We start from the raw sequence: 17,023 nt of genomic DNA, 5'->3' as shown, positions 1-17,023 counted from the left end.
TTTTACTTTCCGCAGTTTGTTCAACCCACAGTCAAACACAGTCTGAAAATACTAAATGGAAAATTCCACAAATAAACAATTCATTCGTTTCAAACTGCCTGTCATTCTGAGTAGCCTGATGAAAGCTCATGACATACCCTCTGCTCTGTAAGGGATATGAATCACCCTTTGGTCTAGCATAGCCAAACCATATATACTACCCTCCAGTTAATAACCAGCCCTCTCAGTTATCAGATCCATTATTGTGGCACCACAGTACTTGCATTCAAGTTATCTTTATTTTACTTAATAATAGCCTAAAAGCACAAGAGTAATGATACTGGCAATTGGGTTTTTGTTTATTTGTTTTTTTGTACTACAGATTGAACTCAGGGGCACTTTAACACTGAGCCACATCTCCAGCCCCCTTTTTAAAATGTATTTTATTTAGAGATAGGGTCACTCAGAGTTGCTTAGGGTCTCACTAAGTTGCTGAGGCTGGCTTTGAACTTGTGTTCCTCCTGTCTCAGCCTCCCAAGCTGCTGGGATTATAGGCATGTGCCACTGTGCCCAGTCTGTGTTTTGCTTTTTTGAAATGGGGTCTCACTATGTTGCCCAGATGGGTCTCTAACTTGTAAACTCAAATGATCATCCCACCACAGTCTCCTGAGTAGCTGGGACTACCAATGTATGCTTCCATGCTGGGCTGATGGTGGCAATCTGGACATGTCAAAGGAGAAGCCTATTATCAAAGGTGCTTATGTATAGGAAAAGCATAGTAAACATAGGGTACAATATGATCCAGAGTTTCAGGCATCTACTGTGCATCTACATACCATGTACAGTTCTGGATGCTGTTCGTGAAATTCTGGCTTGAGTTTTACACACATTTGTATGCATAATAAGTTGTGGTACAAGTAGCATGACTAGCTGAACTATGCTATGACAGTGACCTATTGAAGGATCAATTAATCCTTCAAGTTAATCCTTTAATCCTTAATCAATTAATCAATTAATCCTTGAAGTTAATCTAGAAATTATTTCTTTCATTTCTATAGAATACTTTATTTTTAAAAAGCAGGCATGATCCATATCATTATGCCACTTTCTAGCTAGGTTTATAGCAAATGCAAAGTACTCTGCACCAAAAAAAAAAAAAAAAATTTTTGAGAGAGGCCTTGATTTACTCAAGCTTTCCAGGTACCTTAATGAGAGAGAACAAGTATTCATAAATAAAGCCTAAAATTAAAACCCCATAGTTTTTGTAGGTAAGGGGAAAAAAAAAAAAGAAAAGAAAGTACGACTTTAGAAACGTTTTGTTTTGTGATCCATGGGAGCTGTTAAACATAAATAGTCAGAAATGCAACCCCCTCAAATAAATAGAAAAAGATTGGACACATAAAGAGACCTCCAGACAAGATCATACCAACTCAAAAATAAACAGATGCTTCGAAAGCAGTACTTCAAAGAACTAGATTGAGCTAGCTCCAGAGTCCTGGGAACAGTGAAGATATAGCTCCATCACCTGGTACAAAAAAGATTTCAAGTTCACCTAACAGTAAGATCAAAGTTCCCAAACTTCATTAAACCAAGGATTCCTTGACCATTCACCTTCCCAACACCTTGACTCTTCCCAATCCCCTTCAAGACTGCTCCTAGGGGTACAAAATTTCAGATATCTAAAAACTTTAAGGGAAAAGTCCCCAAAACAGCATAAGTTTACTATGTTGTTTAGGAATACATAATAAGGTTATAAAACTATAAAGAGAATTGAAGAGAATGCCGTATTAGTCAGGACATGGCTACCACTAGGAGCAATGTAGTTAGTCAAGAATAGTTGTGAATGGCAGAAGTGCACAGATATTGGCAAGGTTCTATTTCTTGACATGGATGAGGGTCAACCAGTAGTTCATTTTACAATCCTTTAAGCACTATTTCATGTCTTGGGTATTTCTTGTGTTTTTATATCTCATTGTTAAAATTTTAACTATTAGGATTATCAATCTTGGGATTCCTCAAATACCACTTCCCATGCCTAATCCCCTCCCCTCCTATTCCCTAACCCTAGAATAATCCCTTGGTAAGTGAACTTATCATTTCTTTAATGTGTTTATGTGTGCCCTATAAGACAGAAAGGCAAAAGCATGTCTTAAAGGAAGTGTGTAGGAGAATACAACTGAAGATTTGTACTTTAAAAACAAAGACCTAACCTGGAGGTAGAGTTCACAACACCTGCCTAGCATGCCTAAGATCCTGGGTTCAATCCCCAGAACTGTAAACATACCACCAAGGAGCAAATTTCAATAAATAAAGTTTCAAAGTATTCTAACTCAAATGTGTACAAATACTGAGCTGATTAAGTAAATCATGGCACATCCATGTATCAGAACACTCTGCAGCCTTATAATTAATAAGATTTTAAAATATACTATACTATATAAGTCATCTCCAAGGTACAATCAGTAAAAAAAGACAGATGACCATTTATGTAAAAAAGGAAATTATATATGTATATGTATATGTATATGTATAACATATAATTTATGTAACTTGCTATACATATAATTTGTTTATGAAAAAAGTTCTGAAAAGAAAGACAACAAATTAATAACGCTGGTTGTTTACTAGGGAGTGGGGATTGGAAGAGAGTCAAAAGAAAGACTTTACAAACTCACTTTGAATTTTGAGTCATGTGCATGCATTTTGAAAAATACAGTTTCATTAAAAGTACAAATAAAGTTACTGCCCTACAATTTAAAAAGCCAATAAGAGTTTTCATCAAATAGCCTAAGACATACCTTTATAATACTATGTAGCCATAAAAATTTTTTTAATTATTTAATTACACAATTGTGGACATGCTCACACTATATCAAGGGAAAGTTAAAAAGTAACATATGCAATGTGATTGCAGTTTCTTTAGAGAATAAATGTAAGACAAGGCAGTAAACTGCTGAGGGAAACTTAGTCATGATTTTTCTCATTAAATTCAAAAGACAGAAATTACAAATACCCAACTTTTAGAACTAAAAGATGTCCACACACTTGAAAATAACATGCTTTATTTATTTATGCATACATAATTAAATAAAATGTGATGATAAATTATATTTTAATGTAAAGAAATATATAACATCTCAATTATGACTAGGTCAAGGGAAAATTACAGGACATAATAAAATATCTTAAACAAATATAAATTTAAAGAAACTATATGGTAGTGTACCAAAGAAAAGTTATCACTTTAAAGATTTTGATTTGATTTGATTACCCTTAATAACTAAGAAAGGAAGAAAGAAAGAAAAGGAATGAAGGAAGGAAGGAAGGAAGGAAGGAAGGGAGGAAGGGAGGAAGGGAAGAGGAGGGGAAGAAAAGAAGGGAAGGAAAGAAAGGAAGGAAGGGAAGAAGGGTAGGACAGAGGGAGAATAAAAATAAAATTCAAAGCAAAAAACAAATGCCTTTTAAAAATAGGAAAAGAGCAAAGACGTCTAAAGTCTAAAGAAAATTAAACAGCAGAAGATGTTAATATAAGGAAGAAATATCAATGAAAGAAAAGGTTAACTTACTAATTAGGCAAAAGAACTTTACATACTTAGATTTGGTCATATTCCCCTTTTGTTTTTGTTATATAATATTCATCTCTGCCTCTTTCTGGGTCTTCTTTGACCCAGTAATTTCAGGTATAGGATTCTATCTAATGGAATCAGAAGTATGTTAGGATATATATACAAAAACTTTATTGTTGCTTCAATTATAATAACATGCTGGAGATTTCATAAATATGTATAGTTAAATATGGAAGATTAAGTAAACTGGTTGTGACTGTCTGTATTATGGAATACTCTCTGTATCTCTTTTTAAAGCATGTTATAAAGTTTATGGAATAATGTCCATGATGTGTTCATAAGCTTAAAAGGCAAATTATGGAATGTCTAGTAATAATATCTTTGTGTAAGGAAAAAAAAACTGTGTGCACCATGGAATAAGTTCTAGAAGACTGCTTCTTGGGATTATGACTGATGAAAGATATGGTTCTGTAGCCAGGGCAATAAGGTACATAACCTGCACGGATGATTTCAAAATAAGAGTTTGTTTCCTCAAACATGCATTACTTTTATAATGTAAAATGAAACCAAAATTTTTTGTCCCACACCTTCAAAATTTCTTACTTAAATGCTTATGTAAAATTCTGTAAGAGAAATAAAATCAATAAAGGACAAAATAATTATCTGATTTATGTTGTCTTTATTGTCTTTCAAGTTTCCTACCTATATCCAAACACTCCAGTTCTGGTCCTTTTCTTCATGAACAGAGAGCATTTCCTCCACCTCAGAAAAACCACTAGAGACAGGGAGGGGCATTATAAAATAACAAGAGTCAATCCACCAAGACGACACAGCAATCCTAAATGCACTGAACAACAAAGCTGCAAAATATATGAAGCAAAATCTGGTCAAACTGGAAAGGTAAGATAAATCCGCAATTACTGCTGGATTTACCCAATTCCTTTCTCTTAACAATCAAGAGAGAAACTGGACAGAAAAATCACTAAGGGCAGAGAACTCAAAAACATCAAAACTACAGGTCCTAAGTTTACATCCAACACTGGGTATAAAGCACTCTAACCCAAGGAAAGAAATACAGGTTTGTTCTACATGTCCATGAAATATATACCAAAATAGGACATTTTAAAATCTCACCAAATTAAAAAGAATTGAACTCAAGCAGAGCATGTTCTCCCGTGATAATGAAATTAAATTAAAATCAATAACAGAAAGTTAACAGGAAATATTCTAACACATGGAAACTAAACAATACACTTATAAATAATCCCTGGGTCAAAGAGAAAATCTCAAAGAAAATGAAAAAGACCGAACTGAGTGAAAATTAAAACATAATATATCAAGTCAAGTACAATGGCATGTGGCTATAATCCCAGTCACTCAGAAGCCTAAGGGAGAACCCACAAGTAGACAATAAGCCCGGGCAATATAAAGAGGCTCCACATCAAAAATTAAATAAGTAAATAAAACACAACATACCAAAATTTGTGGGACACAGTTAAAGCAGTATTGAGAGGGAAGTTTACTGTACTAAGGGCTTCTATTAGAAAAGTGAAATTTTCCAATAATCTGAGCTCTACCTCAAGAATTTAGAAAAAGAAAAGCAAAAATAAACCCAAACCAAATGAAGGAAGGAAATAATAAAGATACAAGCAGAAATAAATGAAATTGGAAACAAAAACCGGAAAAAACTCACTAAAACAAAGAGCTGATTCTTTATTTTACTTATTTATTTAATTCACTCCTCTTTTCTTTTGAAAGGGGGAGGGCAGTGCTGGAGATTGAACTTAGAGCCATGTGCATGCTAGGCAAGCCTCCAATCCACTAAGTTATACCCCCAGACAAGTACTGGTTCTTTAAAGAGATCTATGAGATTAATAAAAATTACACACACACACACACACACACACACAAATAAGTGAGAGAGGGAAGAGAGAAGACACGATTACCAATAGCAAGAATGAAAAAAGGTAAATCACTACAGATCCTGCAGACATCCAAAGGATAAGGGAACAACATGAACAACTCTATATATATAAATTTGACAAGTCAGATAAAATGAACTACTTCTTCAAAAACACAAACTACTACAGCTCATCCAATATGAAGTAGATAATTTTAATAACCCCATAGCTATTCAGGAAATTGAATTTAAAATAATTTTAAAACTTCCAAAAAATAACCTCTAAGCCTATATGCTTTCACTGGAGAATTCTATCAAATATTTAAAGAACATTAGAAATCAACTCTGTACAATCTCTTCTAGAAAACAAAAGAAAAAACATTTCCAATTTATTTTAAATGAATATGACCTTGATACCAAACCAGACCAAGCAAGTACAAAAGAAAAAACCACAAATTAATATCACTCATGAATATACACACAAATATCCTTCACGAAGTATGAGCAAATATATAAAATTATTTTATATATTCAGTAATGTTTAAAGGAATTATAAACCATGACCAAGAGGGATGTATTCCAGGAATGGAATGCTAGTTCAGTATCTGAAAATCAATCAATGTATTATAAACTAAACTAACAGGCCAAAGAAGAAAAACCATTGATCATATTAATTGTTGAAGAAAAATCACTTGATAAAATAAAACACCCATTCGTAATAAAACCTCAGAAAAATGGTACTGAAAGGAAACTTCCTCAATTTGATAAAAAGCGTCCACAGCTAACGTACGTAACAGTGCTTTCCATATTTAACTGGGTGCTTTCCACTTAAGACAGGGAGAAAGGTAAGGATATTTGCTTTAACCACTCTTATTTAACATAATGCTAGAAGTTCTAGCAAGTGTAATAAGGCAGAAGAAAGAAGGAAAAGCACACAGATCAGAGAAACGCATTATTCCTATTTGTCAATGTAGAAAATACTAAATAAAGCTAAAAAAAAAATTCTCCTACAACTAATAGGAAAATAAAGCAAAGTTGCAGGATAGAAGACAAATAGACCAAAAAAAAAAAAAAAATTGTATTTTTTATACTAACAACACATGAAGACCAAAATTCACATATCACTAATTTAAAAAAAAAAAAAAAAAAAATTAGGTAAAAATCTTAAAAAAAAAAAAAAATGTACAGGACTTGTATGCTGAAAACTACATAATCTCAACAAAAGAATTCAAAAAGAGATCTAGATGGAAAAACAGACTATGTTCATGAATTAGAAAACTCAAGGCAATAAACATATCCCAAAAATCTCCCCAAACTGACATATAGGTTTAATACAGTTCTTAACAAAATCCCAAAAAGATTTTTGTAGCTTAGACAAGATTATTCTAAAACTTATATGAAAAGCCTATTTATATAGAACTAAAATAAGTAAAAAGTGATTTTGAACAATAAAAATTGTTAGAGGAATCAGTCTGATTTCAAAACATTATACAACTGCAGTAACCAAGATTGAATGGTACTAACAAAGAGAAAATAAACACATAGACCAAAAGAACAGAATGGAGAGCCCTGAAAGAGAACCACACAAATACATCTAATTGATTCTTTACGAAGATTCAAAAGCAATTAAGAAGACGGAAGATTGTCATTTCAATAAACAGTGCTGGAGCAACTGGAGACACATGGAGAAAAAAATTAACTTTGACCTAATAAACTTTACATGTCATTCAAAAATTAAATATAAATCATAACACTTAAGAAAAAAATATACAGGTTGAGCATCATTTATTTAAAATGCTTGGGATCAAAAGTGTTTCAGATTTTGAATCTTTTCGGATTTTGGAAAATTTGCATATGTATAATAAGATATCTAGGGAGACAGGATTCAATTCCAAACATGAAATTCTTTTATGTTCCTTATATGCATAGCTTGAAGATAATTTTATACAATATTTTTAGTGCTCTAATGTTTTGACTGTGACCTGTCACATGAGGTCAAGTGTAGCATGTTCCAGTTGTTAATGCTCAAAAAGTTTTGGATTAGGGAGGATTTCAGTTTTCAGATTAGGAATGCTCAATTTGTGGTAGAAAATCTTAAAGATCTAGAGTGAGGCAAGGTTCTCAGATGTGAAACAAAAAATCACAGCCATGATAAGAAAAATTGTTAAATTCTACTGCACTAAGATTAAAATCCTTTCTGCACAAGACTGAAAAGACATAATATAGAGTGGGAGAAAATATTAGCAAACCATATATCTGACAGAAGACTGGAATAAGTAAAGAACACTCAAAACTCAAGAATGGGATATAATTCAGTGATAGAACACATAACTAGCCTGCAGCAAGGCCCTGGGTTCAATACCTAGCACCAAAACAAACAGAATTCCCAAAACGCAACACTAAACACAAACAATCCTATTAGAAAATGCATAATGACAAAAAAGACATTTTATTGAAGACATCATTAGTCATTTGAAATACACAAAATTAAAACCACAAAGAGACACCACTACATATGTATCAAGATGACTAAAATTAAAGTAGTAACACCACCAAATGCTGGTAAGGATACAGAGAAACTAATTCTGAAATTCATAAAGTGCTAGTGGGAATATAAAATGGTTGGCAGTTTCTTTAAAAATTAAATATGCAACTACCATAAAACAAAGCATTTCCACATAAAGACCTATACACAAATTTTTATAGCAGCCTTATTCATAATAGCCAAAAATTAGAAATGACTCAGGCCAGGTGCAGTGGCACACTCTTGCAATCCCAGCGATTCAGAAACCTGAGGCAAGAGGATCACAAGTTCAAGGCAAACCTCAGCAGGACTGTCTCAAAACAAAATATAAAGGACTTGGAATGTAGTTCAATGGTAGAGTGCACAAGGCCCTGGGTTCACTTTCCAGTAAAGCAAAAACGAAAGGAAGAGGGAGAGAAAGAAAGGAAAGGAAAACAGATGTCCTTCAATAGGTTTAAAAAAAAAAAAAATGTGGTGGTATCCTTCCATGGTATCCTTCTCAGCAATAAAAAGGAACAAATTTGATAAAAACAACAACTTGGATAACTATCTCCAGAGAATAAAAATTGAAAAAGGTCAATTCCAAAAAGTTACACACTAATTCCATTCATGTAACATTTTTCAAATGACAAAACTAGAGAAGTTGAGAACAAGTAAGTATAAGCAGTTGCCAGTAGTTAAGGAGACAGTGGTGGAAGGAGGATAAGAGGGTGCATCTAAACTGGACAATATGAGGAAACCTTGTAGTGGTAGAAATGTTCTGTATCTCTGTTCTATCAGGGTCGATATTCTGGTTGTAATACTACAGGTATTGTGGTTATTCCAGATGTTCCCATTAAAACTGGACAGCATCTCTCTGTATTAATTATTGTAACTGTATGTGACTCCATGATTATCTCAAAATGGTAAGTTTGAAAAAAAAGAAATGGTGGACAGTTCCATGTGAAATAGCACTTTACAACCTCCCAGCAGCAGAAGAAGATCTGAAAACAGGTCATTAAGATCCTTAGCTTTAAAAGATATGTCTTTTTTTTTTTGGGGGGGGGGGGGGGCACGGGTGTGCCGGGGATTGAACTCACGGGCACCTAGACCACTAAGCCACATCCCCAGGCCTATTTTGTATTTTATTTAGAGACAGGGTCTCTCTGAGTAGCTTAGGGCCTCCCTTTTGCTGAGGCTGGCTTTGATCTCTACCCTCCTGCCTCAACCTCAAGAGCTGCTGAGATAGTGTTTGGGGCAGTCAAAAGTCACTTGGGAGCACAGTTTAACAGTCAGAAGAAGGACAAGGGGTTCCTAATCAACAGGACAATGTTTAATCTATACTTACATTCTTACAGTCACCCAGCCCCCCTCAAATCCAGTTGTCTCTCAACAATCATGAATTCCAGACCATGCTGGGGGGTGGGGGGGGGATACAGGTACATCCTTCATTTGGTAGATCCAATTTATGAAAACCCAGATTTATACTCAAAGCAATGCATCAGTTAAACAAAAAATGTTTCACCTTTCAAAGAATCTCTACACAATGTTTCCTCTGCACATTTTAAAGGATTCTTTTAATTAAAACTCCCCTTCTTCCTCCTTTTTCACAATCTTATCTACTTAAGCTATATGTAGCACTCCCATGGTACCAAGTAACTCCTCTCATGTCCCAGGAGAAGAGTCATGTGACCTGCTGGGCAGAAGTAGTTCTGTCTCCTAACTCCTAAATTAGGACCATTGCCCAAGTCCATCATTTCTGCTATTACCTTTCTCATAGAATTCTTTTTTATTCAGACCTGACATTACATAGAAATTGTTAAGTCAAACGAACTCTGCAAGTCACTTTCCCTGGTGAAACTGAGACAAAGTTGGGAAATGCTTTCCAACACTGATGAGGAACACCCAAGTTCATCATGCAGCTGGACAGGGAAACAGGCCCTCCAGGTTGGAGGTGGCTACATTCTCTTTCCAGCTGTTAATCAGTGGATGTTCAATTTTGCCAGCTCAGAATTATATCTTGGTTCTTTTTTTTTTTTTTTTTTAACCAAAAAAGCAACAAAGAAAACTTATTTTCTACTCAATGATAGAAAGTATAATGAGACAATGTAATTGGTTATGTTCCTCAGAATGAAGTATAAATTACACATGTGGCTGAATAATTTTTAAAACCACTCCAGGATCATTTTTCTTTGGGGGTTCAAATTCTTATTATTTACAATCTTTGCACAGAAGTAGACAGCCTTAAGTAACACAGCTGACCTGTATTTCATCCACTTATGAATCCTGTGCAGTTTTATGGGTACCACATGCTGCTATCCCTAATCATTAGGGATATGGGGAAAAAGAAAAGTCTTAATTATTAAAGTCCAATATGCCAGAATTTTTCGACATCAGCACTACTGACACTGTGGAAATAAAAATTCCTTGTTTGGGGGGCTGCCCTGTGCATTGTAGAATACTTAATAGCACCCTTGGGCTCTAGCCACTAGATGCCAAGAGTAACCACCACTATCACCACCCTGACCCAGTTGTGACAACCAAAAATGTCTCTAAGCACTGCCAAATGTCCTCTGGAGAACAAAATTGCCCCTGATTAAGAACAACTGCATTATATAAATAACAAAGAAATACTTGTAAATGATCACCTAACAGGAAAATTGGAAAAAGAAGATAAACAGAAGGCATAATTATAATTCTCTTTAAGTGTTTGAAAATTTTCCAAAAAAAAAAAAAAAAAAAAAAACTGGAACAGATTTTTGAAACCAGAGAGTATAACTTTACCTAGTGAACAGAAGCTACATAATAATAAACCAACTAACATTTATTCTTCCTCTGTGTCAGGCACCTTTTGCTACCCTTGAATTACATAATATTTACAACAAACCTGTGAGGGAGGTAGCATTGACCCTTCTTTACAGATGAAAAAAATTAAGGCTCAGAAATATTAACAAACTTGCCCAAAGTCTAAGAGTTAATAGCAAAAAGGCAGAACCAGAACTCAAACCAAGGTGTAACACTGAGCCCAAGCTCTTAACCACCAAAGCTACTATGGCCAAATAAGAATTTTTCCTTAGTTAAAAAAAAAAAAAAAAAAAAAAAAATTTTTTTTTTTACTTAAGAAATGTTTCTATCACCAATAACCACAAACTCCATCCTCTAAGAACAGAAATTTCAATCTAGAAAGACTTCCTTCACAACTTTCAGGGAAACTTCTGCTCTGAACTCCACTGAGCCTCTTTGCCACACTCCCTTCTTCTTGCTACTCCACTCAAGTCCTTCCAGTTTAGACGATTAACCCCTTAAGAGCAGCAGCAATCAGTTTCTCACATTTACACCCCCCACAAAAACATGCACATAATGGGGCTCAAAAAAGTTTTCCTGAAAGAATGGTCCTTAAACAGAAGGCCTCCCATACTATCCCCATCCTCTCAAAGTCCACTCTACAAGATATGATTCTTATATTTGATCTGAAAATTATACGAGATTTGCTGTTTTTTTTTTTCCAACTCTCATAATGAGTCAGGAAGAAGCAGAAAAAGATAGATGACTCAATACACTGGCTACGTCTTCAATCAAACCACCAAAAATTCATCTGACTATGATCACAAGTCATGTGACAAGGGCTACATGTATTTATGTACATGTATGTTTATATGCATATACACTTACTGTGTGCATTTATGTGCATCACGGTTCCCTCTATAAGAAATTAAGCATACAAATATTTATCAACCAGGCTTCTGAGGCTCTGAAGTCAGTACACAGAGGTCTAAACTAAAGTCCTCTTTTTTTCCTGTGGTAAATTAACGAGGTGAAGCAAATAATGCTCTACTGTGATGCTCCCATAAAATATCAGCATATCTGCCAACTAGTACTACTTCCTCCAGGTACCAGTCTGGCACACTTTCAGTGGCCAAGTCCTGTTCTTGGAAGAAATGGAAGCTCATATTTGTGTGTCATTAAAGAGATGTTCACAAACAGTGAAGTGGGGAGACAGGAAATTAAATATTAGATTGGAGGCCACCTGTCAAGAGACAAACTCTGAATTCCATCTTTTAAGCACTATTTTTCTGTTAGAAAGCCCACATCTCCAAGTTAAAGTACTTTGAAGGAGAAAGAGGAGGTAAGAGATGATTACCCAGTGTTCATTGAAAGCAGAAGATAGGAGCAAGGGCTTTAGGCTAATATGGGATTGAAAAATGCCACAGAATAGAATTATCAAGCAATCATTTTTCCCAAAGGCCAGAGTTAAATTAAGGGGAACTGATGTTGAAGGGAAGAGCCCTGGCATAAACAATTTAGTGATGGAGAGCAGGAACTATGTAATTTTTCCTCAGTTTCTCACTATTATTAATGAGGTCTTCTGGTTCTTTCCTCCTAACCTGTCTCCACCAATAACATGATATTCACCACCAAGAATATCATGTGCAATCAATCACCATGTGCAATCAGTCTCCATTCAAGCGAGGCAGAAATGTTAACTAGCCAAAAGTGAAAAAAAAAACATTAATACAGATTATGAAATGGGCTAGCCCCCTAAAATAGGAGTCAGTGCAAGATTAAACATATTAACATGACCTAGGAAGCTTCCAGGACTAATCATAAACCTTCAATTTACAAACAGTTTTTTTTTTTTTTTCTTTTTTTTTTTCTCTCTCTCCTTTACCTGATTCTCCCAATTTGGGACAATCAGACGTAAGCTCTTAAATGCATACCTTATTCCAGGGGACCAGGTGAAAATCGAAGCCACCTCATGCCATATGTTTGAACTGGGCCCACTTTGTGGAGCTTGGAAGCCTGTAGTTTTACCGCTTGTCAACAACCCTTTATTGAAGTCAAGGCAATTAGGCCTTTGACTGTTTTAAAAAAGAATAAAAGAAAAAACTATCTCAAAGCTTCACACATCCGTCACGGTCACATCTGAAAACACATTCTTTTTTAAAATTTTTAATCCACACCAAACGAGTGGTGTGAGGGAAGTCAAATAATAGCGACACAGACAGCGGGGGTCTGAAAAGATCTGTATTGGGACAGGGCAGGGAACCAACCAGTGGCACTTTTCTCTCTAAATGTCTTCCGAGGGCTCATTTCGATCCAACAAACTGTTTTTCTCCTTTGAGACGTTTTACAAGAGGAATAGGGACTGAAAGCGAGAGGACGATGCCTGGGATTTGCAACACGTAATGCTGGAAAACGTGTAGCTGTTTACTACTAGCGCCTGGGAGACGCTGAGTGCAGCGCACAGCTGAGCGCACCCCTCCGGGTCCGACCCCGCCTCTGCCACCACTCAGGCGCGTGCGGCCGTCGGGGCCACGCGCCACCTGCCCTCCCGACGCGCCCGCGGGACCCTGAAGACCCCTGCGCGCCGCCCGCGCCACCAGTTTATCAGCTCCGGCTTCCCTCGGCCCTCCGCCCACGCTGCGCGCGCCCAGCCCCAAGTTACCTCGGAGGCCCGGGTTGTCGTCTCTGGCCCGAATCTTTCGGATTTTGACTGGGCGCCCGCTCAGGGTAGACAGGACCAGACGCTGGCGCAAGAAGTTGCACCCCGCGTAGCTGAGGGAGTGCGCCTGGGTCGCCATGTGCGCGCCCTCTGCAGAGACACGGGCAGCCGGAGCGCGGTGATTTGGGTGGGCAAAGGGGGTCTTGACCCGGGCGACAGCTGCAGCAGCGGCCCTCGCAGCCTCCCTCAGCCCCGCAGCCCCACAGCCCCAGGCGCGTCCACGTGGTTTGGAACAGGAAGACAGAGAGACTAGACACCGGGTCAGAGGGGAGCGGGGCGGAGCCAGCGGCCACCACCCCCCGCCTCCCCACCCGGCTGGGGGCGGCACCTACGCTGAGCCAAGCTACTATTGGCCAACGCAGAATCAGGGCGGCCACCATTGGTCCGTGCTCGAGCTGGGCGGGACCTAAACCAGGCTGCCATTGGCCCGTAGTGGAGCTGGGCGGTACCCGGGCCCCGGCAACAGCGCCGGACGGGAGGAAGCGTGGCTGGGCTGCCTAGGAACAGAGGGAGTACCCTGTTGGGTCAATCCCCGCGGAGTTTTCCCGGTTTTACGGTCAAGGGAAAGCGACAGACTTTGGTAGGGGACTTACTACGTGCAGATGGCTTAGCATCGCTGCTTAGGGCAACTGAGGAGTGAGAATGGTGTTATCTTCCCTGCTTTTTCCCTAATAAAGGCGAAAACTGCGTTGGCGCGCTTACCCTGCTGTGGGCTAAGCGCGTTCCCGATGCAGTTCCTTCTCTGCTCTGTCACCCAGGAAGGTAGTCACTCCAGACTTAAAACAGGGGGAAGGACCCGAGGAAAACTGCAAAGGTGACATGGTAGCCGTATTAGGATCTGTCCTTTAACCCCAAGTCAATATTTTATTATGAGGTACCTCGCTGTGACCGTTAATTATTTGTTTTTTAGCTTATATTCACTGTGCATTTTATGTCAAAACCGGCCCTTCACCTCACATACTTCAAAATGGATAGTGGAAATTACTTCAAATACACACACACACACTGCTTTTCTTTCCTCCAATCCTGCTCGCCAAAATCTTCCTGAATATTGGAGTATTTCACTCTTTTACCTAAAAACCTTCGAAGAGGGGCAATTATCAAATGACTACAAACCTAGGAGTCCAGTTTCTTAATAATGTACGTTCCCCGCCAGAACTTGAGTTTCAGAACACAAAGTGGAGAATGGGAGTGGATTAGGGGGGGTGGGAGCTAGAGTAAGAATAACAGATATAACCAGCCTTAAGCAGACAAGTAGGTCATGAGGAACCACCTGTGGTTTGAATTTCTAAACTGCCAAGGGATAGTAGACATGTAGATAGAACTTAATAGAATTAGCTCAGACGTTCACTGAGAGAGGTGGATAATCCATTAATACCGTTTCTTGAGATTGCCTTTTTTTAAATCAGTGTTTTATAACTCTACTTAATAGTGTAATTCATTATGTCATATTTGTACCTGGACGTAATTTCATCAATCACATTCCCCAGTACATTCCTTTTGCCTCCCATTCTCCCTCCTTGAGATTGCCTTTTATGGAGCTGACAGTGGTTATGAAGGAAGCCATGTAAAGCTCCAGGATCCTTGAGTATCCTGTTTGCTATTCGGTGGAGAAGGCTAAAAGGAGGGGAGGAGCTCACACCAGGTGTGGGTTGTTGTTGTTTTTAATGGCATCTCTTTAAATTACACAACAACCTTAAGAAAACAATTATTATCCTCTGTAGCTGCCCTGTTCATATCCTTACTATTTTCAGCACAAACCTACTCCCTTCTCTTCCACCACCAGCTTCATCTCTGCTTGAAGGGTTTTCCCACCTCTGAACAACTCACCTAGTCAACAGTAAAAGAGAATTAATGCCCCCCAGAGTCTTCAACCTGTGACTAACTGGAGTTGATACATAAATACCTCACCTCCCTTAACTCTTAGGTGAGATAGCTCTGAGATAATAGATTTTGCAGTGTTTCCCCAGGATTTCCCAATGAGTTTAAGCTCCACATGCCCACAGTAGTAACTTGCGTGGTTAAGTGCCTTTCCTTAGTTTCTTTCCTTTCACTCTATCACTTCCCAACACCCTTATGATATGTCCTGGAGTTAAATCCCAAATAATTTCACTCAAATTCTTTCCTTGGGGTCTCTGGTCAACTCCAAAATAAATCCTGACTTAAAATCTGTGAACTGAGATTCAGGGGGTGGGGCGAAGGGGGATGATTTACTTAAAGTGCTACCACTAGTATACTCGGAATAAAATATCTATCTTTCTAGATCCTGAATCGACAATAAAAAGTCTGGCAGAAGCCTGGTGGTGATGAAGTTGTAATGCTAGAGAGACAGAGAGAGATTGATATATAGAGAGAGAGAAAGAAATCTGCTCCAGAAGACATCCAGCATCAACTGCCAGACAAGGTAACGAGCAAGTCCTCGGATGATCCCATTCCCCACCCAGCTTCTGACCAACTGAAACCACCCTAGTTGAGGGCCATCTGGAGCACAAATGAGTTATCCCTCATGAGCCCTGCCCAAATTGCATATCCATAAAATAAACCAATTATTCTTACTTTTTTAAACTATGTGTTTGGGGCAGTTTGTTTTACAGTAATAAATAATTGAAAATGATTCACTATGACACATTTGTATTGTTTCAATTTTGATACAGTATAACTATATACTCCTGGTTTAGTTAGGTTTTTTGTGGCTGTGACCTAAACATCAGATGAGAACAATATAGAGGAGGAGAAGTTTATTTTGGATCTGTTTATTTAGTGCTGACTGCATAGCTGTAGGTCCAAGGTGAGACAGAACATCATGGCTAAGTGTGTGGCAGAAAGAAGCAGCTCAGGACATGGCAACCAGGAAGTAGAGAGAAAGAGCTCTGCTCACCAGGGATAAAATATAAATCACAAAGGCATACCCCCGGAGACCTACTTCTTCCAGTCACACCCCCACCTGCCTACAGTGCTGCCCAGTTAATCCACATCAGTGAATTAATCCACTGATTAGGTTATAACTCTCATAATCTAATCATTTCACTCCTGAACATTCTTTCACTGTCTCACACATGAGTTTTAATTCCTACGTAGTTCTAGATCAGCAAAGCCACAAGAAATATCTTGGATAAGATTATTGAAGGCCCATTGAGAGTTAGGTTCTATTCTAAAGGTTTTACCGAGGTGGTCTTATTTGTTCCTCACACCAGTTAGTTCAAATGTTGCACTAAAGATAAATAGAGGTTTATGATACAACTCTGTTGATCTTTGCTAATATTTGAAATTATCTATTACATTTTTTTACATCTATTCATACATTCTTCTTTCATACTAAATGATAAATGACATATGCCTTGCCTTGTAATTGTTTCCACACTTCCATGTTCAGAAGAATAAAAGTCTACTTGACTCAACCACAGTCCCTTGGATGTAAGAGCCAGGGTAGAAGTAAATTCACAGAGAAAGTTGCTCTAGACCATACTTATACCCACACTGCTATTTCATCATGTCCTTTGTTCTAATCATCATGAATCTGGGGGCTTTTTTCCACCTCAGCCTGGAACTAATACTTAGATTGCCCTATTTTA

General features: G+C 37.7%; 1 protein-coding gene across 6 annotated transcripts in view; it reads right to left on the bottom strand.

Annotated features, from left to right (window-relative positions):
- Positions 1 to 13,693, bottom strand: part of RCL1 (RNA terminal phosphate cyclase like 1) — a 156,695-nt gene extending 143,002 nt beyond the window's left edge. For 2 of the 6 annotated variants that reach the window (XR_013759610.1, XM_079113079.1), the window contains exon 1: positions 13,395 to 13,693. Coding sequence is in view for 5 of the 6 variants with exons in the window: in XM_079113079.1 (XP_078969205.1) it covers positions 13,395 to 13,530 (136 nt within the window). In the remaining variant the exon portion in view is untranslated. The remainder of the gene's footprint in view (positions 1 to 13,394) is intronic. The other 4 variants (XM_079113081.1, XM_079113082.1, XM_079113084.1 and 1 more) reach the window with 3 other exon arrangements.
- Between the last annotated feature and the right edge of the window lie 3,330 nt (positions 13,694 to 17,023).

This window comes from Sciurus vulgaris, assembly GCF_902686455.1.
Source record: "Sciurus vulgaris genome assembly, chromosome: 15".
NCBI classification, from domain to species: Eukaryota; Metazoa; Chordata; class Mammalia; order Rodentia; family Sciuridae; genus Sciurus; species Sciurus vulgaris.
Note: the sequence above shows the minus strand (reverse complement) of the source record. Positions and strands in the feature narration are given on the sequence as shown.